This window comes from Sciurus vulgaris, assembly GCF_902686455.1.
Source record: "Sciurus vulgaris genome assembly, chromosome: X".
NCBI lineage: Eukaryota > Metazoa > Chordata > Mammalia > Rodentia > Sciuridae > Sciurus > Sciurus vulgaris.
Window position 1 is genome coordinate 91,390,674 of NC_136471.1, and position 17,613 is coordinate 91,408,286.

At 36.4% G+C, this 17,613-nt stretch overlaps 1 protein-coding gene across 14 annotated transcripts in view; it reads left to right on the forward strand.

Annotated features, from left to right (window-relative positions):
• HUWE1 (HECT, UBA and WWE domain containing E3 ubiquitin protein ligase 1) overlaps nt 1–17,613 on the forward strand; it is a 141,079-nt gene that overhangs the window by 69,941 nt on the left and 53,525 nt on the right. For 13 of the 14 annotated variants that reach the window (XM_079123740.1, XM_079123738.1, XM_079123739.1 and 10 more), the window contains 11 exons: nt 207–313; nt 558–735; nt 1,336–1,427; nt 2,101–2,312; nt 7,450–7,507; nt 8,491–8,667; nt 11,611–11,856; nt 12,870–13,003; nt 13,422–13,516; nt 14,672–14,863; nt 16,991–17,207. In XM_079123740.1, the coding sequence (XP_078979866.1) occupies nt 207–313; nt 558–735; nt 1,336–1,427; nt 2,101–2,312; nt 7,450–7,507; nt 8,491–8,667; nt 11,611–11,856; nt 12,870–13,003; nt 13,422–13,516; nt 14,672–14,863; nt 16,991–17,207 (1,708 nt within the window). The remainder of the gene's footprint in view (nt 1–206; nt 314–557; nt 736–1,335; nt 1,428–2,100; nt 2,313–7,449; nt 7,508–8,490; nt 8,668–11,610; nt 11,857–12,869; nt 13,004–13,421; nt 13,517–14,671; nt 14,864–16,990; nt 17,208–17,613) is intronic. The other variant, XM_079123731.1, reaches the window with a different exon arrangement.

Consider the following 17,613-nt stretch of genomic DNA (forward strand, 5'->3'; position numbering starts at 1 on the left):
TAAAAATATGCCTGTAAAAATCTTGAAGGATAGTTACTGAATTCTTAATTGTGATTAATGTCCAATGTACTGGTGTTAGGAATTTTCATTTTGTAGTAAACACAAGATGTTAAATTGTTAAATATTATATTTTAAAGCTTTTGCTGTTTTGCTTTTAATACCTTTGAGGCATATCAGGTTCCCATGTTTTTCTCATCTTCTTTTAGCTACTGAAGTGGTGACTGTGTTTGTATTTCAAGAACCATCGCTGCTTTCCTCACTCCAGGACAATGGGTTGACAGATGTCATGCTGCATGCACTGCTTATCAAAGATGTGAGTCTCCCTGCTGTTCTGTAAAGAGTGCTCCATGTATACCCCTCCCCCATGACATGCACATGCACATGCGCATGCTTAAGCAGTCTTATTGCATGACTCTTTTGTATAGTGTTGAATCTCAGTGGGGTCTGGTTTTCAGTTCCTTCTGTTTCTCAGTATAATAACCGTGGCCAGATTTTCATAGCATCTATACATGAACTCTTTTTAGATTGTATCCAAGCTCACTTAATCTTCTCTCTAGGTTCCTGCTACCCGTGAAGTCCTTGGCTCCCTCCCAAATGTATTCAGTGCACTCTGCTTGAATGCCCGTGGTCTTCAGTCTTTTGTACAATGTCAGCCATTTGAACGTCTCTTCAAAGTTCTTCTCTCTCCAGATTATCTCCCAGCCATGCGGAGGAGGAGGAGTTCTGATCCCCTTGGTGAGTTGCTAGGATTTATTTTCAAGTAGAAAATTAATCCATTTGGCAAGAAAGCCTTTCTTGATTGCACATTGTTTCTCTAGCTAGGTATGCTAAGCTTAATGAGAATTAGTCATCATAAATTTTATAGGTTGGAAGGAATACTTCATTTTAGCCTCCCTATTCATATTTCCATGCTTCTGATCAGTTCACCTGTGTGTTATACTGTCATGTCACTGGTAAGCAGCAAGTAATAGGGAGCAGGATTGGATTTCCAGGTCCACCATTTAGTGTGTAGCCATGAGAAGTATGGAGTCCCAAGGTATTGATCCCAGTAATCTTATGTTCTAATATTCAAGTCTCCAACATTGGCACAGATTGAATAGATTTCTTTATCACTGTGCTTAAGAAGATATCATAATGAACAAGAAAGTAGGGCTCTAGAAAGATTCCAGTTTTCAACAATGTTATTTCTTATTCAGGAGACTGAGGCAGGAGGATCACCTGAGTCTAGGAGTTTGAGTCTATTCTGGGCAACATAGTGAGACCCCATCTCAAAAATGACAACAGTCACAAGATCTTATTTTTTAAAGTCTTTAATAATTTGCTTTTTGCTTTAAGGTGATACTGCATCCAACCTGGGGAGTGCTGTAGATGAGCTCATGAGACATCAGCCCACCCTCAAAACAGATGCCACGACTGCCATCATTAAGGTAGGACATATAAGGATGTCACTGAGATCTTGAGAAAGCAGAGAAAGGGGACTTTCTAGAAAAAAGTAGGGCCTATTGGAGATCTTCTGGATTCTCGGACTAAAAGAGCATCATGTCTGCCTCAGTTTTTCCACATTCTTGGTCTGGTCTTTTGCAAAGAAAAAGAAAATGAAGCTATTTGAGTTCAATTCGAATCAGAAAGAAGTCTGTTAATTCCATCTTTTTCATATTGAGAATTATTTTCCTTTTAAAAACAATTCATTTAATGTAAACTTCTACATATTCATTGCTTTCTTGTGATATTAATATGTGGACAAGACTTAGATTCTGTTTATAAAAGCATATTACCCATTATAGACATTTTTCTCCCACATTTATTAACCCTGCCAATTGTGTTTTAGGATAGTTGAGACTACTATGAGTTCTTTATGCTTGGTGAGTTAGGACAGGGAACCCGGTCAGTCACTAAACAGACATATGACCCTAAACAGATAATTTGATGTTGTAGAACTTTTATGAACTTATTTGTAAAATGGAATTAATGACTTCATTTTAGGTATGGTGTATCATGTATATTAAGCATTTTGCAAATAAATAGCTCATGCTCACAAAATATTAGTCATCCTCTACATTTCCTTTATTACTAAGTGATCTTGTTCCCTATACCTTTCAGTTACTTGAAGAAATCTGCAATCTTGGAAGAGACCCCAAATACATCTGTCAGAAGCCATCAATCCAGAAGGCAGATGGCACTGCCACTGCTCCTCCCCCAAGGTCTAACCATGCTGCAGAAGAAGCCTCTAGTGAGGATGAGGAGGAAGAGGAAGTACAGGCCATGCAGAGCTTTAATTCTACTCAGCAGAATGAAACTGAACCCAATCAGCAGTAAGTGTTCCCAAGACCACTTTTCTATGTGTATGATCTTGGGGATGTTACTACCTAAGTCTTAGTATACTCTGTTATAGTGTATTATGCAGTGCTGGGGATAGAACTCAGGGCGTTGCACATTCTACGCAAGGAATCTACCATTGATTTAAACCCCAGCCACCTTTTCGTCACTTTTCATCTATTAAAAAAATCACGGTTATATAAGATCATTTCAGGGTTCTTTCTGACTCTGAAAGTACACTTTGTTTTTGTTTCACCCTTGTAGTGTCTTTTGTTTATTGGTATTTAATTGTATTGGTTGTCTTAGGAAGTTGTCCTCTTTAAAGACTATTCTTGAAATTAAATCAGAAATCAGTATATCAAATTGATGGACTTTGTGCACAGAGGACTTTTCATTGATCCATATTCCAAGTCATCTGGCTGTTGATTTGAGCATATAAAACATGTCCTACTTTTGAAGCCTGTCTCCTGAGGAGAAGTCCTTAAGAGTTGTGGGGATGTGTTGTTGTTTGCTACTGTTTGTTTTGCTTTTTGGTGGTTTTTGTTTTTGTAGGTTAGGTTTTGGGGTTTTGTCCAATTGATTGCTGTCCCAGATAAATCAGAAGGCTTTGGAATTTAGTTTATGATTTTACTCAGGTAGTAGTTTTTTTTTTCTCATTTTTATTTATTTTGTGTTTGTTCTGCATAAGAGTTGACTGACTACCTGGATACTGTTGTGGTCCATCAGGCATTTTTAGCTTTCAGGATGCACATGCAGCAGATCCGGTATTAACTCTTTAACAGTTAATCTCAAATCACCTTTATAACAGAAGTGGGAATGATCCCTCTGAACAGGCATTCACTCATAATAAATATTCTTTTGGAGTATAGATCAGTAGTTCTGAGAAAGGGATAAGCATTTTAGGTGCAAATATGAGTGGGTTCATGCTGGTATTGAACAATGGCTTTGGACTTAAAAGATTGAGGTGGAGTGAACAGCAATAGTAAAATCCAAAGAATCCAAAACCAGTGTGTCCTCTTGGAACTCTAGATAGCTATGAACCTGTTGGTGTCAGTAATTTTAGAGGGGACTGGGGGAACGTTAACTGCTAAGTACATTGCTTTGTTTAGCAGATATTCTGTCTGTGAAAGCAAACCTGCCTTTGTGTAGCATATTCTGTTTTCTTTAAAATATTCTCTTTCTGGAAGAGGAGGACACCCTGGAAGCAAGACACTTTCTGCAAAGGGGTCAGTCTTAGTACTTCCTTTGCCTCATCCTTGATTATTAGTGGCCCTGCTGAGTTGAGTTCCTTTCCCTGGCTACAAATAAGATTTCATTTCTTCTTTTTAGTTGCAGTACTGGGGCTTGAACCCAAAGCTGCATATATGCTAGGCAAGTGCTCTACCACTGAGCTACATCCCCAACCCATAAGTAAAGATTTCTTGAATGTGGGAGCTGGTGGTGATTTTATGTGAAACTGTGTAAATCCACCTCCTTGTAACTTCTCTACCTGAACACCTTATAGACACCTTTGATCTGCATATCCCAAATTAGTTACTATAAAATGATATTTTCTCTATAGCCATCATTTCTTTACCCGTCATTCCTTTCTTGGGATATCTTATATCATTCTTGTTCTATCCATATATGTCCCTCATCATCTTCCCCTTCTTTACCATCTTCCAAATTCCAACGCCTTATTCATGAAGTAGCTTTTAATTTTTTTTACTTAAAAATGGGAGCTCAGCCTTCAATTCTCAAATGGTTTTATGTGCTAAAGAACTTCCTCACTAATCTATAAGCTTCTCAAGGACTGTGTGATATTGTTTCATTCAGCAGTTAATTTCTATCTCTATATTTAGTAGGTGTTTGTTTAATGGAATGAATAAAGAGCATTAGATCAAGGATTTCCTGTGTAGTAAATGACCAGGGATCTGGGTTTAATGAAACATGAATGAGAATGAAAAAGAAAGTAGAGATCTAGAATCATGGCATTTGTATTCCATAGTTCAGATGGAATTTCCAATATGCAAAGGACTTTTAGTTACTATACCATAGTATCAGTGTTTTTTTACACTCCATGTGGCATGGGAGTTTGTCACTACCTTGTGCATACAGACATCCAACAGTCTCACAATAATTGACATATACTGTGTGTGTGTGTGTGTGTGTGTGTGTGACTTAAAAGCCTAGTTTTGCATCACCAAGTAGATTATTAGGACTGAAAGAAAAAGTAAGAATCTGTCTAAACTAAAACGTCATTTTGAAATCCAATCTATTAAAAGGAAACTTTTATCTCCTTATCCTAAACAGTCTTTTTATTGGGAGTTGTGAATTTTCCACCAGTATGGGGAACAGGCTTAGAAAGATTTGGAATAGCTATCACCTCTCTTACCCGCAAAGTTTTGTTTATCCCTCTCCCAATTGTACAACTCTTCAGTAAAGCTCCCAAATTCCTGTTCCCTATTCCCTAATCCATTTTCCAATGCCTTGTGCATACAGGCTATTTTTTTCTTAATTTTTATTGAAGTACAATTTCCATACACTAAACTGCACAGATTTAAAATTTCTAATTTCCCATACCAAAATGAGGCAACTATTGGCCTTATTTCTATCTTAATATAATAATTTTGCCTAAGAACTTCCTATTAGAAAGCGCATATAAATGGATTTTTAACATGTGTTTTATATCTAATGTATATACTTTTTTGTGTTTGAATTCGTTATTTGACGTGTTTTCGTGAACCACCCATGTTGTTGCAGCTAACAGTTCATTATTTTTCATCACTGTTGTATGAATGGTACAGGGTTCATCCATTCTCCCTGTTGAGGGACTTGGGTTTACAGGTTTTGTTTTTTGTTTTTAGTTTTTCTTTTTTTCAAGCCTAGGCAGTATATTATATCCTTCTTTTTTCCCACTCTAACAGCTAGTATATGAAAATGGTCTTTATATATATTCTTGAAATAAATGATTTTGTTTTACTGATATGGAATAAGGAAACAGACACTTACTACTTGGAATGCTGTTCTACTTGTCTTTGGACAACTTCTGCCTTCTAAATTGTTTGCTCTCAGAAAATTTGATATTGTTGGGGAAGATTATACTTTTCAGTAAGTAACCAGATTTTGTAGTTTGGGCACTAGTTTTTATTTTGTGGTCAGTTTCACTTAGTGTGCCTAGCTCACTGTCCACATATCCCGAGTAACTTAAAAGATTATGTATGGCCATATGGTCTTTGGAACTTGAATAGCAGTTGTTTAGGTTTTAAAGGCAAAGAGTAGAGAAGCATTTATTCCTGAAATGTGGCCCACTGGGAGGACTATTTTGCCAAAGGCTTCTGTATCAAGAGCTGGATAAAAATACCCACCCCCTAAACACATGTAAAAAATGGTCAAAGTAAAATTGAGTTGGGAGAATGCATATATGTTTTGGGGAAGGAAAGAGGCCTAAAATTTTTAATTTGACAATTATGGCAAACTGCTTCACTTGTCATTAGAATTCTTATTGTTTCAAAGATGCTATGGCTCATTGTTCAGATAAGATTAGAATCACTTTTTGTGAAACCATCTGGTAGTTGGAGTATTATTGCAGAAAACTAACCATTTATGTAGTATTCTGATATGGCTTTGTGGGCCCGGTAGCCAAAAAATGAGGTTAGGATAGGGAGAAAAGTAGTTACTGGACAGCTTTGTTCCTGATGTTATACAAAGAACCACCATTGGTTTGCTTTTCTCCCCAGCTTTTATCTAGCAATGAAGGGAGCATCTAGATCCCATTTTATTATATCACTTAGGCTCTCCGCCATCATATTTGGTTTCTGCAAAGGGGCAGATGGCTCATTGGGCTGGAGCTACATCTGCACTTCTAAGCTATAAAGGCAGATCTCTGGGTTCTTCCCAAGCAGGTGAGACTGAACTGGGATGATCATGGGTATAACGGGAAATACTGCACTGTTTCTGAGGAGAAACATTATAGTCAAGGAAATGTTTGTTGTCTTCCCGTGGAATCATTACAGTTCTGTATTTATAGGTGCACTTCCTTTATACACAGTTCTTTCCCAGATTTCCATTGAGGATGTTCACAACATCCTACTTAAATCCTGGAAAACCCTGGATATTTTTATCATTGAGGCCATTCATGATACCTGTTCATTTTCTTTGCCTGTTCTACATTTTGCTGTCAAATGTTCTCATGCCTAGCACATCTTTATTCACATTTTTGTCTTCCTTCAAGATGAGAACTATTAACATCTTGCCAATGTCCTTGCCTTCTCTTCTCCCCCTGCCTCTCACTTCTGTCTCTGTTCCTCTTGCCCAACTCCCTGCCTAAATTTGTTCCTAGGGCCCATCTCTAAAATGCTCTGTTTTCTACTTTTCTTCTTCTTTGTAGTTTATCTTAGTTTGTTTCGTTTTATTATACTGTGTGGCGTTTTTTTCCCTCTTCTTGGAAAAGCCAAGATAATATCCATTGAGCTAAAAACTTCATTTTTCTACAGTTATGGCATTATTGCAATCTTCTCATCTACTGTGTAGTATTGATGCATATGAAAAGGTAAAACACCTAATCAGTTGTTGGAAAAGTTTAGTAACTGTCATGTTGCAAGTATGTTAGGGAAGGAGGACTTGAGTGTTTGACCAGTTTTAGGTATATGATTTGACAATCTGAGTAGGGATTTTTGAACAAAATTAAATCCCCTTTCCTACTTTCTGTAATTCTAAACTCTGAAGAAAGAACATGGTAAGGTGTATTTGTTTCTTGCCTAGCCCCTTCTTTAAGCAGATGTTTAAATCATCTTTCAAATGAACTTGCTTATTTTTAATATTTCTATATGGATGAATTCCTCTAATGATAGTTTTCCTAAGAAGATCACTTAATGGTCTTTTTTGATACATACAAATGGGCTGTATTTTTGAAGGCTTGAATTTTTTTCTCCCCTTTATGCTTTTAAACTTAGGATAGAAATATTAGCTTTCAGGATCAATTTCAGCTCTATTTTTTTCCCCTGTGGTATGAGTCTGTTAGTTCATAGGCTTAAAGACTATGATTCTAACTTAGAAAAAGGCCTAGAATTTCACTGTTTCCCTTTCCTCACTTTGTTCTCTTGCACTGGTATTGTGAATTTCTGTGTAACTCACTCTTTTCTCCCTTAACAGGGTTGTTGGTACAGAGGAACGTATTCCTATTCCCCTCATGGATTACATCCTTAATGTGGTAAGATTCATTGTAGGGCAATCTGAGTAAAGGTGTGCGCTTTTCTGGAAAATGGATGGGATTACCCAAGGCTCTAATTTGTGTATTTATTTTCACTGGGACCCTCAAAATGCACAAGGGAAAGATGTACAAAACTGTAATCTTTTTGTTCTGTTAGACTAATTTGCCAAAATTCAACCAGCACTTGTACCCCTTAGTATTCTTAATTTTTTGTTCATTGTTACCAATCCCATTAAAATCCAAACAGGAAAAGAATGGGCTTTGTTGTGCTAGGCCCAGTATTATGCTTTCTGAATGTGTTCAACATGTATTTTTTTTTCCCATTAACTTCTCCCCACCCCCTTTAAATCAATTTGACCTTTTCTTTAACCTTCCTGAGAATTTCACAGGAAATTTTGAAGTGTTTGAATTTTCCCAGAATTGTTTTCTACCCACTGAGCAGTTGTTCTAGCATTTTCAGCAATTTCAAGACTTCCAGAGATGGTTTTTCTTGTGCCTCTGTGTTTGTTGCCCACATTTTAATTTCTTCCTCTTAAAAAATGCTTTGTTTGGTCCAAATCACTCTCGAGGAGTTCTGTGTTCTGTTTGCATTGCAAGCACATTTGGGGGAAGTATCCATGATGTTTGCCTCAGGGGGAGGCATGCAAGAGCACTAAATTAGCAAATTAAGAAATTAGACCTGAATTCTGCCACTAATTCATAATGTGGCCCTGAGCAAGTCACTTAACTACTTTGCTCTCAAATTATCTAACTCCTGGTGTGGTTAAGAAGGTAGAGTGGGAAGAAGTTGTTTATTTGAATAAAGAAGTTCTTTATTTCCTGGATGAATTAGGGTACATATCATACATTTATCCCTGTTCACTTCAGGTCAGTAGTCCAGAAAATACTGGGTTCAGGAGTATCAGGCCACCCCTCTCCTTACTCCCAGCTGGCCTTCTAGTTCCGTCAGGCTCTAACTTTTTTAAAAAATTTTCATTACCTAGATGAAATTTGTGGAGTCTATTCTGAGCAACAATACAACAGATGACCACTGCCAGGAATTTGTGAATCAGAAAGGACTCTTGCCTTTGGTTACCATTTTGGGTCTTCCCAATCTGCCTATTGACTTTCCCACATCTGCTGCCTGTCAGGCTGTTGCAGGTGTCTGCAAATCCATATTGGTAAGAAGCATCCAGCCAAATATTTTCATTTCTTTTTTTAGAAGTCAATTTTGCAATAGTTCTATATGTGTGTTTTCACTGTAGTCTCACTTCAGCTAAGATAATGAATAAATTTGTTTTATGTTCTACAAGTGAATTTTGTGACTAATATATAGTGTGCCATGTTATTTCTCATTGAAAAGTCAAAGTGTTGTTCCTTTGTTCCTGAGTTTGCTATGTAGTTCTAACAACATTTAAGTTTATAGGAGGGGAAAGTCTGTCTTCAAAAAGAAACTTTATTGCTTGATTTATTAGTGTGTCATCATAATTTATGACAGGAGCTTTTAAACACATTTTAGTATGTTAAATGATATATTTTTCTCCCCCTTTCAAGCTTTGATAGTCATGAATTTTAAACATAATTGGCCTATAGTTCATTGCCCATATTTTACCCAAAAAAAGGCTCCTTTGTTTAGTTTTTTATAGTGGTAAATTATTCATAAGACATTTACCATTAACCTTCTGAAATGTACAGTTCAGTAGTATTTAAGCGTATTCACATTTTTATACAACCAATTTGCAAAATGCATCATCTTGCAAAACTGAAAATATACCCATTAAATAATTATTCCATATTCTCCCCTCACCTTGGCCCTTGAACTACCTATTTTCTTTCTCTAAGCATAACTGCTCCAGGTACCTTATATAAGTAGAATCATACAGTATTAGAGATTTTGTTAGGTTCTCAAGATTCATCCATTTTGTACCATGTGTCAGAATTTCCTTCCTTTTTAGGTCTAAATAACATTTTATTGTATGTATGAACCACATTTTATTGATTCATCCACCAATTGATAGATGCTTAGGTTGCTTCCAACTTTTGGTTATGGTGAATAAGGCTGCTATGAACATGGGTGTACAAATATCTCTTTTTAAGACCCTACATTTAGTTGATTGTGATGGAGCTTGCCTACAATTCCAGCTTCTTGGAATGCTGAGGCAAGAGGATCACAAATTCAGGACTAGCCTGAGCAACTTAGTGAGACCCTGTCTCAAAATCAAAAATAAAAAGGGCTAAGGATACAGCTCAGTGATAGAGTTCAACCCCCAGTACCACCTACTCACCCCACCCCCCAAAAAACTTTTTTGTAGTTCTTTAGGTATATACATAGAAGTACAATAACTGGGTCATATGGTAATTCCGGGTTTAATTTTTTAAGGAACCTTCATATTTATTTTAACTAAAGCTAAGAATTTTACATTCTCACTAGCAATACCCAAAGATTCTTTTTCTACATCCTTGCCAGTACTTACTGATTTTCTGGGTTTTGACAGTAGTCATCCTTGTGGGTACAGAGTGGTATCTCATTTTCACTTGGCTTGCCTTTGTCTGATCCTCTTTTCACCTGCTTGTTACCCATGTGTATATACCTCCTTTTGAGTAATGTCTTTACATCCTTTGCTCATTTTTAATCAAGTTAGTTTTTTTTGTTCTTGTTGTTTAGTTATAGGAGTTCTCCATATAGTGGACTATTAATCCCATAGCTGATAAATGAGTTGCAAATATTTTTTCCCATTCTGTAGGTTCATTCCCTTTTTGTACTGTTGACAATGTCCTTTGATGCACAAAAGGTTTTGATTTTGATAAAGTCTGGTTTATCTTTTTTGTTGTACTGTGTTGTGTTGTGTTGTGTTGTGTTGTGTTGCCTGTGCTTTTGGTGTCATATCCAGGAAATCATTACCAAATTCAGTGTCATGTAGCTTTAGTCCAGTGGCTTGTTTTGGGAGTTTTGTAGTTTTAGTTCTTTGGTCCATTTGTAGTTAGTACTTTTATATGGTGTTGAGGTAAGGCCCAGCTTCATTCTTTTGCATGTGAATACCCAGTTTTCCCAGCACTGTTTATTGAAAAAAACTGTCCTTTTTCCATTAAATGGTCTTGTTACCATTGTCAAAAATCATTTGACTATAAATGTGAAGCTTTATTTCTGGACTCTTATGTTCTGTTTCATTGGTCTTTATGCTGGTATCACAGTTTTGATTACTTTAACTTTGTAATGTTGGAATTCAGGAACATGAAATCTACGAATTTAGTTGTTTACTTTTTCCTCATAATTATTTTAGCTATTCAGAGTCCTTTGAGATTCTATATGGATTTTGGAGGGATTTGCCTGTTTCTGCGCCGTGCCCCTCCCTCCCCCATGATTGGGATTTGAGGTGGTGATTGCATTAAATCTGTGAACCCCCTTTTTGAGCTGATTGTACATGATGAATAATTTCTGCTGAAAAAAAGTGGCTTATAGACATGCATTTAATGTTTTATGTGTAATTATTAAGTGGCATTCATAAGAGAAAAAGTATGATCCAGCTTTATCCTACTTTTAAGGTACTAATGCAAAGAGGTATAGGTTTATTTAAAGTAATAAGAAGACACATAATTTCTTCTGTCTTTGTGTAGCAAACAATAGTGTATAGGTTTATTTAAAGTCATAGGAAGGCACATAATTTCTTCTGTTTTGTGTAGCAAACAATAGTGTTTTATTGTGAGATTTTTCTCCAGATTTCAAAAGAAATTACAAGGGCTATATAATCCTTCAATAGTCTAGTGAAGAAATTTCCTTGCCAATGCCAATCCCGTAATCATCTCTCTTGGTTTTGAAAAAAAGAGCATTGGATTGTGATTAACTTCCATGCTTTGGAACCTTAGTTAATGTAGTCATCAGTATAGGAGTAATCAAGTTTGGCCTTCACATGTTTTCTACGATTAGATCACCAAGTTTGAAAGTAGCATGTTGCTCTAGGAAGAGGTGTTGGGGGATGTCATATGTGCCACTGTTTACCAATAAGAGACATGGACATGTCTGGATTTGGAAGACTTCATTTAATAGTCACTTCCACTGCGATTCTTAAAGATACGAATATGAAGTTATTTGTGTATTATTAACACATTAATTGTTCTCGTTTCAGACACTGTCACATGAACCCAAAGTCCTTCAGGAGGGTCTCCTTCAGTTGGACTCCATCCTCTCTTCCTTGGAGCCTTTACATCGCCCCATTGAATCCCCTGGCGGCTCAGTGTTGTTGCGAGAACTGGCATGCGCTGGCAATGTTGCTGATGCTACTCTCTCAGCTCAGGCCACACCTCTGCTGCATGCTCTCACTGCCGCACATGCCTACATCATGATGTTTGTTCATACTTGTAGAGTTGGACAGGTAAGTATGATCATAGAGGCAAACATGTTGATTTAAAGCCAGTGAAATACCTAGGCTAGCATCTAAAAGAGCAGTCACATTTTTAAAGTGAGATTGTGGGGTGTCTACTGTTTTGGTGGGTGGTTTGCATTTATGCTTCAAGTTCCTATTTAATTTCACTTTCCCTTAGGGTTTTTTTTATTAGAAGTTGTATGACCATAAAAGATATCATTTGAATTGGACTTTTTTGAAACTGAAGAGAGGTTTTTTTAATCATCAGGCATTAACTGATTCGTATTATCTTTAGAAAGCCAACTGGCATGTGTAGTCAGTTACCAAAGCACATAAACCTCAATTAGATGTTCATCAGGTCTTATTTCTAATCTTTCTGCAAGTAGACATAAGCCTTATGATGGAGTGGAAAACAACATTTAACCACAGAACATTTAAATCAGTAGTAATTAACAAATTTTTTTTTAAAGTATCAGATCCTATGCCTGCAATCCATAGTCTCTCTTGTGGTTACTTGAAGAGAGTATTTGTGTGTGTGTGTGTGTGTGTGTGTGTGCGCGCGTGTGTGTGCGTGCATGGTCACACTCACATACTTGCACGTGCTCACACTACCTTTATTTCTCAGGTAATCAATTCTTAAGATTAGTGGTGTAATAGCTATTTGCTAAAGTATAAAAATTGGAGAAAAACAATAAGCCTGCCCCCCAACAAAAAAAAAATTAGAAAGTAGTTTTAAACTTTTTCTTTCATTAAGCAGAGCAGAGTTCCCTATATGATACCTGTCTTTCACTTTACAAAAAATGATGAGAAAGCATATTAGACATATTATGTAACTCTTAAAAGAATACATTAAGGAACTATGATCTTAAAAGGGGATAGTTTGATGAAGTGTACAATTCTGGGAGAATATCACTTAAGTAAAATATAATTTCTTATCCTTTGAAAACAGATGAACATTGATTTTTGTATATAATTGTTCAAAGACTGTCTCTCGTATGAAATTCTTTCTGCTTTGGTTGCAGAGTGAGATTCGTTCCATCTCCGTTAACCAGTGGGGTTCCCAATTGGGGTTGAGTGTTCTGAGCAAGCTGAGCCAATTATACTGTTCTCTGGTTTGGGAAAGCACTGTCCTCCTCTCCTTGTGTACCCCAAACAGGTAAGAGAATGATCATCTCTCTTAATATCTCTATTACATTTTCTGATAGAGAAATCAAGCTCAGTAAGCATGGAGGATTGCTATTGTCGGGTGGACAACATGATAAAATATTTGGTCTTTCTTGTCTTTCCCACTTAACTGAACAATTATATCATCTTGTGAATATTTGATTTGATATCCCAGCTGTTTTGTGTCAGTATGGTAGGTGTTTAGTATTTGATCCTATTTTTATTAGCCAGGTATAAAAAATTAGGCTGGAAACCTTGTTGAAATGCTGTCTGAGGAATTGCAAGTGTTTTATTATCATAAGGATAATTAACTGCTCCAAGGAGGGATAATATTGACCAAGCAAGTTAGAGACCATGCAAAGTGAAAATAGTTCTGGTTCTTTTTTGGCTTACTGTTTCTCTTGTTGTAGCCTACCATCTGGGTGTGAATTTGGCCAAGCGGACATGCAGAAACTGGTTCCAAAGGATGAGAAGGCAGGTACGACCCAGGGCGGAAAAAGATCAGGTAACTCTAAGAAACTAAAATCTTAGTCATTAATTCTTCTAAGTTCTGTCCCTGTGTCTGTAGGCTTATTGTGAAATTTTAGTTAGTTCTTTTCATACATATACCTCAGTTTTTATCTTTTCACTATTTTTATCATTTCATCACTACAAGACACAACTAATGATAAAAATTAGAAAATATAGTAGAAAGAAGAACCCATATTTCTGCCTCAAAAATCACATACAGAACATTTGTAGTAGTCTTAGATAAAACATTTTCATACATCTTTCTTTTTAATTAACAATTAAGTGCCATGTAAAAGTACAAAAATTGACCATTCCTTGTTAGGTTTCTAATGTGCTATTTTGAAAAATGAACATCATTTGTAGGTAGTTTTATGAAATGTAAGATTGATTCATAAAAATCACTATATCCAAAGATTTTAATTTTTGCATGACATTTCAGTAATTTTTTGCAGGTTCAAATAATTATTTTGACCATATTGGATTAAACAATATATTAATATAAACAACCTATCTTACTTTTTAATGTGACCACTAAAAACACATTTCTATCAGACACTACAGCTCTAAGAATGAAATTAGATTCACTGTAAAAGAATTGCCTTTTCTAATATTCTCACTTCAGCAAAAAAAAAAAAAAAAAATACTCAGTTTCTGTGTAAATTTTACAGAACGAAAAGAAAACTTAGTGACTTGTTAAGGTTTACAGTTAATTCTTAGACCTAAGAGCACACACACCAAAAATTCAGTACACATCACCTATTCATGTACAAAATTTGTAAATACTAGGAAATAGAATTTTCCAATGACATGCTCTAAGGTCCAACTTGAGTTAGTGAACAAACTATAGAATTCTAGCAGGACATCCACATTGACAGCATCATGCCTATGGTAGTCTATGTGAATGGTACTCCATAGGTTAAGACTGGCCATGTCACCAGTAAGCTGCTTTGTAGAGTTCCATAGAGAAGATCATTTAAGTACAGGTTTTTGGTTGTGTTCTGTTTTTGTTTTTTTTTTCCAGATTTAGGAAGTCATTGAAATTTAAAGAGTAACAAGCACCATAAGTAGCTCTTTCTTGGGACTCCTCAGAACAAGGAAGCAGGTAAGTGCTGGCTGTCCATGATCTTATTGTTCCTCTCTATGTCTCCAGATGGAGAACAGGATGGAACAGCTGGAAGTATGGATGCTTCTACCCAGGGCTTATTGGAAGGCATTGGGCTAGATGGTGACACATTGGCTCCCATGGAGACAGATGAACCTACTGCTTCAGACTCTAAGGGCAAATCTAAAATCACACCAGCCATGGCTGCTAGAATTAAACAAATCAAGCCTTTGTTGTCAGGTGAGTAATTCATTCCCTTCTACTCTCTTTTCTGGCTTTCAGAGGCTTAACAAGCTCTCAAGCAAATTGAGTTACAAAGGCTGTATCATTTCATGTAAAGAAGTTTAAAACTTCTTTGAATTGCATGTACTTTATTGAGTCCCTGCTATGATGTGCTTTTTTTTTTTTTTCAAACTAGCTCCTAGGGATACAGAGATGAATTTCTTCCTGAGAGCCATGTCTACCCTCCCTTCTTACTATTCCTTCACTCCTTACTCACTTTTCAACTATTGCATATGGCTTCTTGCTCCTACCATTCCACTGAAATATCTGTCCAACGTGCCTATTATTACTTCCTTAGTGCCGAGTCAGTCCACTGTATACTTCTTTAGTTTTCTTTTCCCCTTTGTGCCACATGTTAGCTGACCTGTCATCTCCTGATCACTTGTCTAGGTACTCTGCCAATCTAATCTCCTCTTCCTTTCTGTGTCCCTTAAAGAAACCTTTCGAAAGTGACATGGCCTATTATATATTTTGTCATCTGTGTGAAGACACATTGATAGAAAACAAAACTGCATTAAATATGTATACTGGTCTCTCTGCTGTCTTTTGCTGTGAATGTAATGTCAGCATTTGGGGAAACTATTTTGTATGTTCCTCAATAGTTGCCACTTTCTGACACCTTAATACAAATATAAAGAAAAGTAAAAGCCATAGCTCCTGGGAGCTATGTTTCCATTTGTTAAGTCACCAAGATTTTTATATTTTATTGTCATTTCTTTGGTTCACTTTAATTTGAAAATCTACCAGCACTACCCCCAAATTGAAGTAAAATTGACCATCCACATAGTTGTTCTTGTTTCTCCTTGTCATGTTATGCTTCTTTTGATAGGACCTTGGAGTATTCTGGGGTTTCTATGTGGGCCTAGTCCTAGTCTATGCTTTTGATACCTGTCTGTTGGTGGTTCTTATTCTTGAACTACCTTTGAGCCAATTTGCTGTCTGTTCTTCAGAAATCAGTGGAATGAAAGTATGTGCATTTGGATGCATTTTCCCATTGATTTGAATTTATTAGATTTTCAGTGTCTGAATATACTTAGCCTCCAACCAGGCAGTACATATATCTTAAACCTTTTTAGGACTATTTCCTGTCCTACTATGCTGTATATGCTCAGAGGTAAGTTTTGAGCATGATATGTGACATGAGCTCAAATGGAATCTACACAGTAGGTTCTTAAGTATACATAAATTCACTTAGTTTAATTCAGATCTAACCCTGTAGATTATAATGAAAATGTTTATTTCAAAGATGCTAAAACAGCATTTTTATGATTTTCAGGGTAGTAGTCATTACAGAGATAAGAAAAAAATAAGAAAAATGTTTAAAGGAGAGCAAGGACACAATATTTGGGTGTATTTTCTCTACCATCTAAAAATTTTTCCCCAGTACTGGAATTGAACCAAGGGCTCACACATGCTAGGCAGGTGTTCTGCCACTGAGCTATATATATATCCTCAGCCTTCTTTGCCTTTTTATACATTTTCCTTTTACTTTTGTTTCTATCTGTATTCTGCTCTTTTGAGTAGTTGTTGAACAGCATACTGAAAAATATCCTACAAAGATGAGAGTTTGAAATGCCTATAATTCCTTAAAAATCCAATTTTAAAATTGTTATACTTTTCCTAGTGATCTTTTTTCCTTTAGGACTATATTTTATGTTTCGATCAGATAATATATAGTATATGTAGTCTTTTCTGCTCCAAATTGTTAAAGCATTTTTTGCCAGCATAAAGTTGTCTGTAAGCATTTTAAGTGACTCCATAATTCAGTAGATTTATCATTTAGTTAATCAATGCATATTGCTATATTACTCCTGCAAAAGCAGTTTCATTTTATACTTCCTTGAACAGTGTATGGGTGCTTATCTTTCATACTTGTTATATATTGAATGTCAGCATACTTCTTGGCCTCCTGCTTTCAAAAGAGGCACTTTTCCCTTGCGAACTTTTTGTATTATCATGTGGAGTTTCTTAGATTTTATTCAGATTAAGTGGTCAGTCATAAAAATGTGTTAACAGTAATGTTTCTGTTGGAATGAAACTGTTCTGAGAATACTGTACACCCTTATTCTGATTTCTGGATTCCAGCTTCCTCCAGATTAGGCCGAGCACTTGCTGAGCTATTTGGACTCCTTGTTAAACTTTGTGTGGGGTCTCCTGTCCGGCAGAGAAGGAGCCATCATGCTGCTAGCACCACTACAGCACCAACACCTGCTGCTCGATCGACAGCCTCAGCCCTCACTAAGCTCCTCACAAAGGGCTTATCTTGGCAGCCCCCACCATATACACCTACTCCTCGCTTCAGGTAAGGTTCTGCATGAGATGCAGGGACAAGAATGTTTCCTTAAAACTAATATAACTTGTTCCTATCTACTTAATGGAGAGTCAACCACTAAATTGAGAGAACATGGATTAGGTTCCTTGTCTACTCGAGATATGTACCTCAAATAAATTGTAAGGCCCTGTTTTTGTTGTACCTAGTTTTAGAACGTAGAAATCATAAAAGTATTTGCAATCAAACTGTATGTCAGTGAACCATATATTGTTCATTAGGTGGCAAGTGTCAGTTTTGTATCTTTGGTTTCTTTTTTCTTTTGAGGGGATTAAAGTCAGGAGTACTTAACCACTGAGGCCACATTCCTAGCCTTTTTAATTTTTTATTTTGAGACAGGGTCTCACTACATTGCTGAGGCTGACTTTTAACTTGTGAT